The 16,254-nt window shown below is 41.1% G+C and overlaps 1 protein-coding gene across 1 annotated transcript; it reads left to right on the top strand.

Annotated features, from left to right (window-relative positions):
• The first annotated feature begins 339 nt into the window (after window positions 1–339).
• Tmem225b (transmembrane protein 225B) lies at window positions 340–15,614 on the top strand. Its single transcript, XM_076839986.1, has 4 exons — window positions 340–547; window positions 2,148–2,294; window positions 3,286–3,423; window positions 15,442–15,614. The coding sequence occupies exons 1-4, from the start codon at window positions 340–342 to the stop codon at window positions 15,612–15,614; spliced, it is 666 nt and encodes a 221-aa protein (XP_076696101.1).
• The last annotated feature ends 640 nt before the right edge of the window (window positions 15,615–16,254 follow it).

The raw sequence follows: 16,254 nt of genomic DNA, 5'->3' as shown, positions 1-16,254 counted from the left end.
GGGGTTAACAGAATTGAAAAATTGAAACTGTAGAGGTGAATGACCTTGGGAAGGGCTGGGCTGATCTCCTCATTATGCCCGAGGAGGAAATTGGGGCTCCCACCATGCCCAAGGCCACCCAGTGAATTAGTGCAGACAACATTTCCTGCATGTTTTAGGTCAACCTCAGAGGCCTGGAGGCTGTAAAGTTAAGCAAGACAAAGAAATCCCCATGGACAAGCCTCACCTATGTGCCATGCGCAGTGCCTGCATTTCCACGGTCATCATTTCCTTCACCCCGAGCCACGGGAGGATGTGGAGAAGTCCCACCTCTGCCATCACTTTTCCCTTGCACAGGTGATGCTGACTTTAGAGGACAAGAACATGAAGGGACTCACCTGGGCCATAGTCCTGGTCTTGACCTCCCTGGGCTACCTGCTCATACTGCTGGTCTCCATCTTTCCCTTCTGGGTGCGGCTCATGGACGAGGAGACCCAGGATGTGTTTTTCAGTGGCCTGTTTGAGAACTGCTTCCATATCAAATGCTGGAAGCCTCGACCCTTATCCAGTAAGGAGGGCTGGGGGTAAGGATGAAGAAAGGGGAGATGGGACCAGTTTGATGACTGGGTGGAGATAGATAGGGCAGGTTGGGGGCAGAGGACCAAATTTAATAAGGCCATAAGGGCATTTTCTCTGAATCTTCACTCTTTTGGGGTGAGAGGAATGTAGGGCACTGTGAAAGGGTGATCATGTCATGTTTACCACTGAAGTAGGGGCATATGTGTTAGGAACCAAGTTTATTCCCAAGCCATGATTCTCTGTGGGGGTAAGGAAGGGTTTCTGCTCTGCTCCACAAGGTTGAAGTAGCTCCCAGTGGAGCTGAATTTCAGCTTCCCCAGTGACCGTGAAGTGACAGTCCTGCAGATACTGTGCTCAGGCCTGGGGACCACATTTGAGATGGAATGGACACAAATACTTGAGTTCAGAGGATGGTGAAAGCACTTGAGACTATTTTTACCAAAAAACCCCCCCAAAACAAACAAACAAAACACCAAAAAAACAACCCTTTTCTTTCTTTTGGTTCTGGGGAACCCAGGGTCTTGCATAGACAAAGCATGTGCTGTCATCACTGAGCTACTTTCCTAGCCCCTTTAGGAAAAATCTGAAGGCCCCAAGGATGTCTGTCTTGGAAAAGACGTGACCCAGGGAAACCCAGGGACTACTTTCTTGGGAATAGGAGAGGCCTCCTTGGGGGAAGATGGCCTGACTATGTGAGCTCTTTGACCCCACATTCCTCAATCTTGGTGCTACTGACACTTTGGGATGGGTAATCTTTGATATGGGGGCTCTCCTGTTTCTTGCAGGATGGGAAATAGAACCCCTGCCCTCTTCTACCCATGAAATGCCTGTAGTACCACTCCCCACTTAGTTGTGACAGCCCAAATTGTCTCCAGGTATTGTCGAATACTTAAGGGGCAAGTAAGGGAGGACCATCACTGATTTAACCCCAGGGTATATTCTGGAAGGTCTGGGTGTTCAGAAACACCTTTGTCTTTTGTCCTCCTCCCAGATGTCCATCTCTGTTTGCTCAGAAGGGCATTCAAACTAAATTTCACATGGTGGAAATCATCAACGGGAGAGCAAATCACCCCGTATCCAGACTATTATTTTTGGTCTATTTCACTTCTCCTATTAAGAGGAAAATTAAATAAGGCTCAGAGGATTCCCTGTGAAGTTGAACATTTCGACCTCGTGGAGTTCTGATTTTAGCATAACTAACATAGATGTGAGTTTTCACGATTGCACACACAACCAGTTTTTATCAGGACAGTTTGCTTTTATGTGTTTTATGAAAACCATTGTTTTTCCCAAATGGAAGATACATGATTTCCTCATACATCATCATATATGTTAAGAACTGATGAATGACTTTCGTGTCTGACATTGTCAATCTAACATTCTCCCCATATGCTTCCATGTTGTTGGGAACAAAATGGTGAGGCTGGAGCATTCTTGGGGGGCAAAGTGGCAGGGTCACAGCTTTGGTCCCAGGCTGTGATCTGAGGGCGGTGGAGGCTCCGGGGGCCCCCTGTGCCAGGCTCTGAGGGTCTCTTGCCTTTTGGAGGGCAGGGTCTCCAGCTCCAGCCCTGGCTCTTCCTCTCCTGCAGTCTACATCCTCCTGGGCCGGTTCTTCCTGATCTCTGCAGTTATCTTGGCTTTCCTCACCATCTTCCTCACGGTGTCCTCTGCGTCTGAACTCTTCCCAAGGACTTGGAAGCACAATGTTGTGTCAGCCACTGTCAGCTTCCTCACAGGTGTGCAACAGCCAGGCAGTCCCTGACCTCTGAGGGCCCTTGAAGGGATGCAAAGGGAGTGGGTGGGTGGTTTCTGTGATATGAAGAGACATGGGATTTTTAAGGTTCCTCCTCTATGAATTAATTGACCCCCACACCTGCCCTATTAGAATTTATGATGCCTCTTCCTTGGGGCTTCTCAACACTTATATTTTCCTCTATGACCCTGTTGCCGGGATCATATGTCTGGTAGGTCACCTGGCTAGCCAGGGACTGTCATAGAATCTGGCAAAGAATTGTAATTGAGCTGGGCGCAGTGGCGCTTGCCTGTAATCCCAGCATATCAGGAGGCTGAGGCAGGAGGATCGTGAGTTCACAGCCAGCCTCAGCAACTTGGTGAGGCACTAAGCTACTCAGTGAGACCTTGTCTCTAAATAGAATACAAAATAAGGCTGGGGATGTGGCTCAATGGTTGAGTGCCCCTGAGTTAAATTCCTGGTTAAAAAAAAAAAAGAAAGAAAGAAAGAAAAATAATTGTGATTGAAATATATAAGTGAACTATCAATGTTTCTTGAATGAATGAATGAAAGAGACCTTCTTTGCCCTTTTGAACCTTTGAAAAGAGTGACCAGGCCCCACTCTGGGAAGCTCCCAGGACTATGGAGAAGTAGAATACATGCAGGGGGTGGGGAATCTGGTTGAGTTTCATCCAAAATGTTTTACCTAGAGGGCCCAACCTGAACTGAACCAAGGGCATATACACCAGGGGTCCCCAGAAAGGGCTTTCTGTTGGCGGGGCCCCTGGGTCGTGAGGCACATGTCTTTGAGATGAGCTGGGAATGATTGATAGTGTGCTGAGAGGGTGGTTGTTGGCTCAGAGTGAGTGAGGGGGTAGATAGGAAGGAGCCATTAAGCAGGAGCCACATGGGCTCTGTCTGATTCAGTGTGAGGAAGGTTGGGTGAAGACAGGTAGCCCAGGAAGAGAGCAATCATGCCTCCCATGATCCTACAGGGATCTGTGCCTTCCTGGCCATGTTGCTGCATGCCCTGGAGATCCGGGATCTGAGGATGAAGCCCAGTCCACCACAGTTCTCTATGCAGTGGCCTTACTACATCCTGGGCTTTGACATTCTTCTGTTCCTGGTGGCTGGTGAGTGTCCTGTGGCTGTTACCCACTCCTTGCCCTCTTGTCTGCAATTAGGAGCTTCTCTGGGGGAGCTGCACTGTTCCAAAATATAACCACTAGCTACAAATGGCTATTTAACTTTAATTAAAATAAAATACAGTTAAAAATTCACTTCCTCAGCCATACAAGCCCCATTTCAGATTTTCAACAACCACACATATCTGGTGGCTACCACATTGGACAGTGTAGTGTGATTTCCATCTCTGCAGAAAGTTCTGCTGGACAGCACGACATCAAACCTATCCCCAAACTTGGCCTTTGGGTTCTTATCCTTCTTGGTACTAGAAAGAAAACTTCCACATGTCTGTGCTGCCCCTTACACCATCCTGATTTCTAAGCCTCTCTATTCCTGTCCATCTTTATCTTGAAATCTATCAATCTTGTTCCTCACTTTAACCTATTATCTTGAAACATTATCATCACCTTCTAGATTCTTAATCCTGTCTGATTTTGTCCCTACTCCTAATCCTTCCTCTGCTATGTTAACCTGACCCACAATCATGTTCTATTTCAAATTTAAAATATATCGAAAATAAATAAAAGAATATTTTTTATAGCCAGCCATGGTGGTACACACCTATAATCCCAGCAACTTGGGAGCCTGGGCAGGAGGAACACAAGTTCAGGACTGCGGCAAAATAAAAAAATAAAAAGGGTGGGGGATGTAGTGGAGCATCCCTGTGTTCAATCCCCTGTACCACACACGCACACACCTTTATGAGATATCCATAAGATACAAGTAATTAAAAATAGAGTCACCCAGTTCCCACCATAGATAAGAACTAGCCATATTTCAGTGAATCCATTGTTCGTAAGTTAAACCATTATTTTATGTAATAATGAGAAAGAGAAACTGGTGTAATTCTGAGATTCTTTAGCTTGTAAAACATCCTCATTTCAGAGATGTTAAAATAAGAAAAAAATGAATTTGGAATTGGCTTCTCAAAATTAATGAAATGCGGTGGAACAGTCAGTTTCTTTGAAGGTCCCTCACCCCAGCTCTTCTTGACATCATCATCTTCTCTCCATTCCAGAACCAGTGATTCTGAGATTTATGCTAATCACATTTCCTACTCACTTGTATCCTTAATCAGCATATTGTTTAGTTTTCTATGTTTTGAAACGTTATATAAATACATTTTACTGTGTTTATTCTTCTGGAACTTGCTATGTTTGATCAATATTATACCCCTTAGAATCCTCCATGTTAATTAAGAGTAACTGAGATTCATTAATTTTTACTACCTTAAATATTTAATTGTATAAATATTCTACAATTTTCCCATTTTCTTATCAATGGACATTGAGGATTTCCAGTTTTGTTTCCTACTGTCACTGACTGACCTTTGAACTTTTTGTACTTTTGCATGTGTGTTGGATGCTCTCGAGGACATATGCCTAGGACTGAAATTCTTGTATTGAGATGATGCATATTTTCAGGTTTTCCAGATGATGCCAAATAGTTTTCCCAAGAGATGATAACAATTTGCATTCCTACAGGCAGGACAAGAGAATTCCTGTTGCCCCATCTCCTTGTCAATATTTGAAATTATCAGGTTTTTTAAACCTTTGCCAGTTTAATTGGTGTAAACTGTTATGTTATTAATGTGTGTTTCCTTGATTATTAATCACATTGAACATCTTCGAATAGCTTTATTGACCATTTTTCCTTTTCAAATTGATTTGTCAGAGGTGTTTATTTTATTTATTTATTTTCTTAATTTTTTTTGTAGTTGTAGACAGGCTTTATTTTATTTGTTTATTTTTATGTGATGCTGAGGATCGAACCCAGTGCCTCACATGTGCTAGGCAAATGCTCTATCATGAACTACACCTCCAGCCCCAGCTGTTTTTATATTTTAAATATTAATCTATTATTATTGTTATTGGTACCAGAGATTGAACCAGGGGAGCTTAACCACTGAGCCACACCCCAGTCCCTCTTTTAAGAAATATATTTTATTTACAGACAGGGTCTTGCTAACTTGCTTAGGGTCTCACTAAGTTGCTGAGGCTGGCTTTGAACTTTCAATCCTCCTTCCTCAGCCTCCAGAGCTGCTGAGATTACGGACCTGTGCCACTACACCCAGCTGGTAGTTTTGCCATCTTTATTTAAGTTTTCAGTCCATCTTGAATTGACTTATGGTGTGAAGTCGGGCTGCTTTCATTTTTCAAATGAACAGCCGGTTGCCATAGTACTATGTGTCCACTACTCTGTCCTTTAGCTCTGACCTGCGGTGCCATTTTTGTTAGTAATACAGTTCTCGTGTTCCACTCATCTATCTATCCTGGTGGACAAACCACGCTTTTACTGTTGCTCTAACTTTATACTATTCCTGACATTGTATATCTTGATATCTTGTCGGAAAAATCCTTGCACTTGTTTTCCAAATGTATTTGGTGTTTCTTGGTATTGTTTCCTTACATAGAAATTCAATAATCAGCTTGTGACATTTCACAAAAAATATGATATTTTCTTTGAATTATACTGAATTGTCAATTTAGGGAGCATTGATTTTTTTAACTCTTTTCAATAGTATTGAATCATCCTACCATAAACATGATATTTTCTTCCTATTTCCTTGGGTGTTCTTTAGTGAGTTTTGAAAAATCTCATAATTTTTCTTTTGGTTTGTATTTTACCCCTTAGATATTTGTGCTTCCAGTATGATGATAATAGAAGTGGCAATAATTAAGGGGATTTTTTTGGGGGGGTAATGGGGATTGAATTTAGGGGTACTCAACCACTGAGCCACATCCCCAGCCCTATTTTGTATTTTATTTAGAGACAGGGTCTCACTGAGTTGCTCAGTGCCTCACTGTTGGTGAGGCTGGCTTTGAACTCTGTCCTCCTGCCTCAGGCTCCTGGGCTGCTGGGATTACAGGTGTGTGCCATCGTGCCTGGCTAATATTTGCTCTTATTTTGAATTCTCCTCCCTCCTACTGTCATTGTGTCTATTCTGCTATTCTTTTTTCCAACTTATTTTTTTTCCCCTGGACTCAATTTACTCAAAGCATCCAGGCATTGGTCAAAACTAATTTAATATATGCAAATCCTGAGAAGGGTGTGTTTTGTCAACTTTTTCCACTACTCTAATCTTTTTTCCCAACTTCTTAAAATTAGGTCTATGTTCATTGATTATTTCTTCTTTTTCTATTTAGGTAGCTAAGGCTTTAATTTCTCTCTAAAAATTACTTTTGTCTACATCTCCCATTCTGATGTGTAATATTTCAGTTATTGTTCTATTTGAAATATTTTCTAGTTCCCCCTTTTTTTTGGGGGGGTCAGGGGTACCAAGGATTAAACTCGGGGGCATTCGACCACTGAGCCATTTCTCCAGCCCTGTTTTGTATTTTATTATAGAGACAGGGTCTCACTGAGTTGTTTAGTGCTTTGCTGTTGCTGAGGCTGGCTTTGAACTCACAATCCAGAGCTGGGGATATAGCTCAGTTGGTAGAGTGCTTGCCTCCCATACACAAAGCCCTGGGTTCAATCCCTAGCACTGTAAAAAAAATATATATATATGTATATATATATATTTTGACCTCGATATCCTCCTGTCTCAACCTCCCTAGCCACTCTGATTACAGACTTGTGCCACCATGCTTAGCTATATTTTCTAGTTCCCTTTATGATATATTCTTTTTAAAAAATATTTTTTTAGTTGTTGATAGATTTTTATTTTATTTACTAATATGTGATGCTGAGAATCGAACCCAGTGCCTCACACATGCCAGGCAAGTGTGCTACTGCTGAGCCACAGCCTAGCCCATGATATATTCTTTGATTCATGATCATTTTATATTTTCTAAATATAAAAAATTTGCATCTTTGTGTTGGCTATTCTTTTTTTAAAATTAGAGCTTGATAGTTATGCATTGTAGTTGGGTTCATCCTGACAAAATTATACACGTGTGGAATTAGATTTCAGTTCAAGAGCCCCCCTTTCTGTCACCGTCCCATCCCCATTCTCTTCCTCCACTCTGCTAGACTTCCTTTTGCTCATCTTTTATTTATATTTGATTGGTTCTCCTTACTTATACTCAAAGGTGAAATTCCCTGGGGTATATTTATATATGCACATGACATGATTTTTAAAGGATTCGTTCTGCATTGCTTTCCCATTCTTATCCCTCCGCTCTCCCTCTTGATCTCAAAGCTTTTTCTACACCGCTGAACTGCCCTGTATGTTTATGGTATCCTTTCCTTCCCTCCAGTTTACTCTAGCTTCCGTATTTGAGAGAAAATATTTGACCTTTGAGTTTCCGAGTCTCACTTATTTCTCGTGGCGTTATGCTCTCCATTCCCACTCATTTACCAGCAAATGCCACACTTTCATGTGTTGGTTATTCTTAACTCCAGTTTGGTGAAACAACATGAACTGTGTAATCCTATACCTTTAAATTTTTTTTTATCCCCCCTCCCCCCCTCCCCTCTTCTCTCTCTACCCCCTCTACTGTAATTCATTTCTCCCCCTTATATTTTTCCCCCTTTCCCCTCACTTCCTCTTGTATGTAATTTTGTATACCCCTGAGGGTTTCCTTCCATTTCCATGCAATTTCCCTTCTCTCTCCCTTTCCCTCCCACCTCTCATCCCTGTTTAATGTTAATCTTCTTCTCATGCTCTTCGTCCCTACTCTGTTCTTAGTTACTCTCCTTATATCAAAGAAGACATTTGGCATTTGTTTTTAAGGGATTGGCTAGCTTCACTTAGCATAATCTGCTCTAATGCCATCCATTTCCCTGCAAATTCTATGATTTTGTCATTTTTTAATGCAGAGTAATACTCCATTGTGTATAAATGCCACATTTTTTTTATCCATTCGTCTATTGAAGGGCATCTAGGTTGGTTCCACAGTCTTGCTATTGTGAATTGTGCTGCTATGAATATGGATGTAGCAGTGTCCCTATAGTGTGCTTTTTTTAGGTCTTTAGGGAATAGACCGAGTAGGGGAATAGCTGGGTCAAATGGTGGTTCCATTCCCAGCTTTCCAAGAAATCTCCATACTGCTTTCCAAATTGGCCGCACCAATTTGCAGTCCCACCAGCAATGTACAAGTGAACCCTTTTCCCCACATCCTCGCCAGCACTTGTTGTTGTTTGACTTCCTAATGGCTGCCAATCTTACTGGAGTGAGATGGTATCTTAGGGTGGTTTGATTTGCATTTCTCTGACTGCTAGAGATGGTGAGCATTTTTTCATGTACTTGTTGATTGATTGTATGTCCTCCTCTGAGAAATGTCTGTTCAGGTCCTTGGCCCATTTGTTGATTGGGTTATTTGTTATCTTATTGTCTAATGTTTTTAGTTCTTTGTATATTCTGGATATTAGGGCTCTGTCTGAAGTGTGAGGAGTAAAGATTTGTTCCCAGGACGTAGGCTCCCTATTTACCTCTCTTATTGTTTCTTTTGCTGAGAAAAAACTTTTTAGTTTGAGTAAGTCCCATTTGTTGATTCTAGTTATTAACTCTTTGCTATGGGTGTCCTATTGAGGAATTTGGAGCCTGACCCCACAGTATGTAGATCATAGCCAACTTTTTCTTCTATCAGACGCCATGTCTCTGATTTGATATCAAGTTCCTTGATCCACTTTGAGTTAACTTTTGTGCATGGCGAGAGAAAGGGATTCAGTTTCATTTTGTTGCATATGGATTTCCAGTTTTCCCAGCACCATTTGTTGAAGATGCTATCCTTCCTCCATTGCATGCTTTTAGCCCCTTTATCAAATATAAGATAGTTGTAATTTTGTGGATTCGTTTCTGTGTCCTCTATTCTGTACCATTGGTCCACCCGCCTGTTTTGGTACCAGTACCATGCTGTTTTTGTTACTATTGCTCTGTAGTATAGTTTGAAGTCTGGTATAGCTATACCACCTGATTCACACTTCCTGCTTAGCACTGTCTTTGCTATTCTGGGTCTTTTATTTTTCCATATGAATTTCATGATTGCTTTCTCTATTTCTACAAGAAATGCCGTTGGGATTTTGATTGGCATTGCATTAAACCTATAGAGAACTTTTGGTAATATTGCCATTTGATGATGTTAGTTCTACCTATCCATGAACAGGGTATATTTTTCCATCTTCTAAGGTCTTCTTCTATTTCTCTCTTTAGGGTTCTGTAGTTTTCATTGTATAAGTCTTTCACCTCTTTTGTTAGGTTGATTCCCAATTATTTTATTTTTTTTGAGGATATTGTGAATGGAGTGGTTGTCCTCATTTCCATTTCAGAGGATTTGTCGCTGATATACAGGAATTCCTTTGATTTATGCATGTTGATTTTATATCTTGCCACTTTGCTGAATTCATTTATTAGCTCTAATAGTTTCTTTGTAGACCCTTTTGGGTCTGCTAGGTATAGAATCATGTCATCTGCAAATAGTGATAATTTGAGTTCTTTTCCTATTTTTATGTCTTTAATTTCTTTCGTCTGTCTAATTGCTCTGGCCAGTGATTCGAGAACTATGTTGAACAGAAGTGGTGAGAGAGGGCATCCCTGTCTTGTTCCAGATTTTAGAGGGAATGCCTTCAGTTTTTCTCCATTCAGAATGATGCTAGCCTGAGGCTTAGCATAGATTGCTTTTACAATATTGAGGTATGTTCCTGTTATCCCTAGTTTTTCTAGAGTTTTGAACATAAAGGGATGCTGTACTTTGTCGAATGCTTTTTCCGCATCTATTGAGATGATCATATGGTTCTTATTTTTAAGCCTATTGATGTGGTGAATAACATTTATTGATTTCTGTATATTGAACCAACCTTGCATCCCAGGGATAAATCCTACCGGATCATGGTGCACAATTTTTTTGATATGTTTTTGTATCCGGTTCGCCAGAATTTTATTGAGGATTTTTGCATCTAGGTTCATTAGAGATATTGGTCTATAGTTTTCTTTCTTTGAAGTGTCTTTGTCTGGTTTAGGAATCAGGGTGATGTTGGCCTCGTAGAATGAATTTGGAAGTTCTCCCTCTTTTTCTATTTCCTGAAATAGCTTGAAAAGTATTGGTATTAGTTCCTCTTTAAAGGTTTTGTAAAACTCTGCTGTATACCCATCCGGTCCTGGGCTTTTCTTAGTTGGTAGTCTTTTGATGGTTTCTTCTATTTCCTCAATTGATATTGGTCTGTTTAGGTTGTCAATATCCTCCTGACTCAATCTGGGCAGATCATATGACTTAAGAAATTTATCGATGCCTTCACTATCTTCTATTTTATTGGAGTATAAGGATTCAAAATAATTTCTGATAATCTTCTGTATTTCTGAAGTGTCTGTTGTGATATTGCCTTTTTCATCCCGTATGCTAGTAATTTGAGTTCTCTCTCTTCTTCTCTTCGTTAGCGTGGCTAAGGGTCTGTCGATTTTATTTATTTTTTCAAAGAACCAACTTTTAGTTTTGTCAATTTTTTCAATTGTTTCTTTCGTTTCGATTTCATTGATTTCCGCTCTGATTTTAATTATTTCTTGCCTTTTACTTCTTTTGCTGTTGTTTTGCTCTTCTTTTTCTAGGATTTTGAGATGAAGTATTAGATCATTTATTTGTTGGTTTTTTCTTTTTTTAAGGAATGAACTCCAAGCAATAAATTTTCCTCTTAGAACTGCTTTCATTGTGTCCCATAGATTCCGATATGTTGATGTCTTCTATAACCCATTGATCATTCAGTAACCTATTGTTCATTCTCCAAGTGATGCATGATTTTTCCTTACTTCTTTTATCATTGATTTTCAATTTCATTCCATTATGATCAGATAAGATGCATGGTATTATCTCTACCTCTTTATATTGTCTAAGAGTTGCCCTGTGACATAATATATGATCTATTTTTGAGAAGGATCCATGTGCTGCTGAGAAAAAAGTGTAACTGCTTGATGTTGGGTGGTATATTCTATATATGTCAATTAAGTCTAGGTTATTAATTATGTTATTGAGTTCTATAGTTTCCTTATTCAACTTTTGTTTGGAAGATCTGTCCAGTGGTGAGAGAGGTGTGTTGAAGTCTCCCATGATTATTGTATGGTGGTCTATTAGACTCTTAAACTTGAGAAGAGTTTGTTTGATGAACATAGCTGCACCATTGTTTGGGGCATATATATTTATGATTGTTATGTCTTGTTGATGTATGGTTTCCTTGAGCAGTATGTAGTGTCCCTCTTTGTCCCTTTTGATTAACTTTGGCTTGAAATTTATTTTATTTGATATGAGTATGGACACTCCTGCTTGTTTTCGAAGTCCATATGAAGTGATATGATTTTTCCCAACCTTTCACCTTCAGACTATGTATGTCTTTTCCTATCAAATGCGTCTCCTGAATGCAGCATATTGTTGGGTCTTGTTTTGTGATCCATTCTACTAGCCTGTGTCTCTTAATTGGTGAGTTTAAGCCATTAACATTTAGGGTTATTATTGAGATATGGGTTGTTCTTCCAGCCATATTTGTTTATTTATGTTACTAACATGGTTTGTTTTCCTCTTTGATTATTCCCCCCCCCCTTTACTGTACTGCCTCCCGCTGTTGGTTTTCATTGATATTTTCCATTTCCTCTTCCTGTAATATTTTGCTGAGGATGTTTTGAAGAGATGGTTTTCTAGCTGCAAATTCTTTTAACTTTTGTTTATCATGGAAGGTTTTAATTTCATCTTCCATCCTGAAGCTTAATTTTGCTGGATACACAATTCTTGGTTGAAACCCATTTTCTTTCAGTGTTTGAAATATGTTATTCCAGGATCTTCTAGCTTTCAGAGTCTGTGTTGAAAGATCAGCTGTTATCCTGATTGGTTTACCCCTAAATGTAATCTGCTTCCTTTCTCTTGTAGCTTTAAAAATTCTCTCCTTATTCTGTATGTTGGGCATCTTCATTATAATGTGTCTAGGTGTGGATCTCTTATGATTTTGCACATTCAGCATCCTGTAGGCTTCTATGATTTGGGATTCTGTCTCATTCTTCAAGTCTGGGAAGTTTTCTCGTATTATTTCATTGAATAGATTGCTCATTCCTTTGGTTTGGACCTCTATATCTTCCTGTATCCCAATGACTCTTACGTTTGGTCTCTTTATGTTATCCCATATTTCTTGAATGTTCTGCTCATGGTTTCTTAACAGCTTTGCTGAGCTGTCTATGTTGTTCTCCAGTTGAAATACTTTGTCTTCATTGTCTGATGTTCTATCTTCTAAGTGTTCTACTCTGCTGGTAGTATTCTCAATTGAGTTTTTAAGTTGGTTTATTGTTTCCTGCATTTCCAGGATTTCTGTTTGTTTCTTTTTTATAACCCCTATTTCCCTGTATAATTGATCTTTTGCTTCTTGGATTTGTTTATGTAATTCATTGTCGAAGTGGTCGAAGTGGTCTTTCATTGTCTGATTTTGCTGTCTAATGTCTTCCTTGAGAATCCAGATCATCTGAAGCATGTATATCCTGAATTCTTTATCTGACATTCCATCTGCTGCAGATATTACCTCTTCTAAAGTTGAGTTGACCTGCATTGCTTGTGGTCCTTTCTTTCCTTGTCTTTTCATACTGATCGCGTTTCTTTCTGCTTGGTGAAACTGTTGTGTTATTGTTTTCCCCTATATATTTATATTGCTCTTGTATAGCTGCAAAGTCTCCCTCGCAGGCTTTGGCGGTGGTTCTGCCCCTCCTCCAATTGGGGCAATGTGCCTACCACGCCGGCAGGCCGCTGGGCCTGTACTTTCGGTGGGCCTGTTCTTTCGGTGGTCACAGGTCCGCCTACCTTGCAGGCTCGGGAAGTGTCTCAGACCCTCTGCAGGCCTCTGGGCCTGTTCTTCCGGTGGGTTGCAGGTCCGCCTACCTTGCAGGCGCGAGCAGCGACTCTGCCCCTCCGCTGGCCACTAGACCTGTTCTGTCTGTCGGTTGCAGGTCTGTCTACCTAGCAGGTGCTGGTGGCGGCTCTGCCCCTCCCCCAACCGGGGCGATGTGTCTGGCGGGCCACTGGGCCTGTTCTGTTGGTGGTCACAGTTGCGCCTACCTTGCAGGCGCGTGGAGCAGCTGTGCCCTTGCGAGGGTTTCTGGGCCTGATCTGCCAGTGGGTGGCAGGTGCACCTACCTTGCAGGCGCTGGGGGTGGCTCTGCGGTCTCTGTGGGTTGCTGGGCCTGATCTGCCGGTGAGTCGCAGGTCTGCCTGCCTTGCAGGCTGGGGGTGGGGTGGCTCTGGCTTTAAATTTTTGAAACTTGTTTTATAGCCTATTTTGAGGTCCCTTTCCACAAATGTTAAATGTAAGCTTTTGCGGGGCATGATTGTGCATGCCTGTGATTTCAGCAACTTGGGAGGCTGAGGCAGGAGAGTCACAAATTCTAGGCCAGCCTCAGTAACTTAGTGAAGCCCTAAGCAACTTAGTGATAGCAAGACCCTGTCTCAAAATAAAAAATAACAAAGGCAGGGGAGGTGGGTCAGAGGTAAAGCACCTCTGGTTCAATTCCTAGTACCACAAAAAATTAATCAGTTTTCATAACTGAAAGTGATATTTTCCCATAAATCTTGTCATTTTATACCCTCTTTTTCCTTACATATATAAACATGTTATAAACATCACGTTTTGTAAATGTATTTTTATTAGAAATGTAAAACATACCTATTTTACACTCTGTGTCTCATAAATTTATTAACTGAATTTATTTGCAGGACTGAGTCTGTTTCTGCCACAGCTGCAAGCTCTTGTGGTGGTGTCTGGTTTCCAGGTGTCTGTGTCTGTGTGTATGTGAGTTTCTTCCCACTGTGAAGTCATTTCCCTTGGAATTTTACCAGTGGAGTCTTTGAGACCTGAATTTAAAGTGTTTCCTCCCCAAGGATCTATAGTTTCTTCTGCCTGGTGCAAAATGGAAACTCGGGGTCGCCTAAGTTGGGTGTGTATCTCCAAGATGCAGCTGAATGTGTGCTAAACTATCTTTTACTTTGGTTTTGGCTTCTAAGAATACATTACATTGGTGCCAGCTTGGTGGTTAATTTAAAAATAATTTTTAAAAAATATTTATTTTTTAATTGTAATTGGACACAATACCTTTATTTATTTATTTTTATGCGGTGCTGAGGATTGAATTGAGGGCCTTGCATGTGCTAAGTGAGCGCTCTACCACCGAGCCACAACCCCAGCCCTAAAAATAATTTTTTAAAGTAATAATTTATTTAGAATTTTTTGCTGTTTTAAGTGGGAGAGTATCTGGTCTGCTTTAATGCTGAAAATAAAATATGTCTTTTATCTTTGTCTTAATACATCATTCATTACTTGCTTAAGAGATCTCCATTCCTCCTCTTCCTCCACCCCCTTCTCCTCCCCTCCCCCTTCTTCTCCCCTTCCCCCTCCCCATCCCCCAGCCAGGGCTCCATGCATGCTAGGGAAGCCCTCTACCACTGACCCAGACCCCAACCCCTCCATTTGTTCTTATGGACATGGATTGTCCTTTTTCTCTCTTACTTTCCTGAGGGTCTTGAGTTAGGCAACAAGAGCCTGGATTTTCTGTTGGGTCTTCCTCTCTCTAAAACTTCTTTGCTGACATTTTATTGGTAGACAATTGCTGTGATGCTGTTCAGTCCTGGCCATGGTTCTGTGATTTTTATCCACCTGTTTTTTTTTTTTTTTTGGCGGTGGGTACTGGGGATTGAACTCAGGGGCACTTGGCCACTGAGCCCCATCCCTAGCCCTATTTTTGTATTTTATTTAGAGACAGGGTCTCACTGAGTTGCTAAGTACCTCGCTTTTTGCTGAGGCTGGCTTGAACTCACGATCTTCCTGCCTCAGCCTCCCGAGCTGCTGGGATTATAGGAGTGTGCCACCATGCCTGGCTGTGTTCCTTGTTGTATGACATGTTCTGTTTCCCCTTCTATCTCTGTAATGCTCTGTTGGAGGGGAGGACCATGGAAGGTAGATCCAGAACCAGAGTGGCTCACAATTAGAGGAGGGAGCCCCTGACCTCTGATCTACAGCACAGAGCCTGGCATACTCTCTCTGATCTCACATTTTTTGCTGTTACCTAGGTGCCATTTGCCTTTCTCAAGGAAAAATCTGCCTTAGATGTCGCTTGTTGCCCATTTACCGGAGCACTGAAGACGTCCAGGGGACCCTACACTTGGAAAAGCTGGAAAGCTTGGGAGGAAAACTGAGCTGGGTACAAAAGGAGACCCAGCTGAGGGAAGCAACAGTTATCTAGCCCAGGACATTGACTCTGCCCTTCCTGAAGCTGTGTGGCGACGCTTGCAGGTTTGTATGGCAACTCCTTCTCTGCCAATCTCTGCTGCCTTGAGAAGCTGGAGCATCAAGCCAACCTTCCATGCCCTGGCACGCACAGACAGTCCATCTTGCTGATGTTTAAAATTTGTTAAAAGTTCTTTGGAAAAAAAAAGTTCTTTGAACTCTTCTGAGCTTCTTGTGTGATTATTATTACTTTTTTTTGAAGGTATATTAAAGAAATAAAAGGGTAATTTGTATTGATCCATACCTCAAAAAACCAAGCCTGGAGTCCAGGAGGGGAAGAATTTGACAAGATGAGCAAGTGAAGTAAGGTTTTAGAGAACAAAACCCTCACAGAATATAACTGCAATAGAAGGTGTTTGAGTTAATAATAAAAACGTGACATCTCGGGGCTGGGCCTGGGGCTCAGTGGCAGAGTGCTTGCCTGGCATGTGTGAGGCACTGGGTTCCATCTTCAGCACCACGTAAAAATAAACAAATACAATAAAGGCATTGTGTCCATCTGCTATATATATATATATATATATATATATATATATATATATATATAATATATATATGTGTGTGTGTGTGTGTGTCACACACATACACACACACAC

Source organism: Callospermophilus lateralis, chromosome 19, assembly GCF_048772815.1.
Source record: "Callospermophilus lateralis isolate mCalLat2 chromosome 19, mCalLat2.hap1, whole genome shotgun sequence".
Taxonomy (NCBI): Eukaryota; Metazoa; Chordata; class Mammalia; order Rodentia; family Sciuridae; genus Callospermophilus; species Callospermophilus lateralis.
This window is presented reverse-complemented; position numbering and strand designations above follow the sequence as displayed.

Coding starts and splice junctions, on each gene's coding strand:
- Tmem225b (XM_076839986.1), top strand. CDS start 340: ATGCTGACTTTAGAGGACAAGAACATGAAGGGACTCACCTGGGCCATA. Junction 2,295..3,285: donor CACTGTCAGCTTCCTCACAG/GTGTGCAACAGC, acceptor ATGATCCTACAG/GGATCTGTGCCTTCCTGGCC. Junction 3,424..15,441: donor TCTTCTGTTCCTGGTGGCTG/GTGAGTGTCCTG, acceptor GCTGTTACCTAG/GTGCCATTTGCCTTTCTCAA.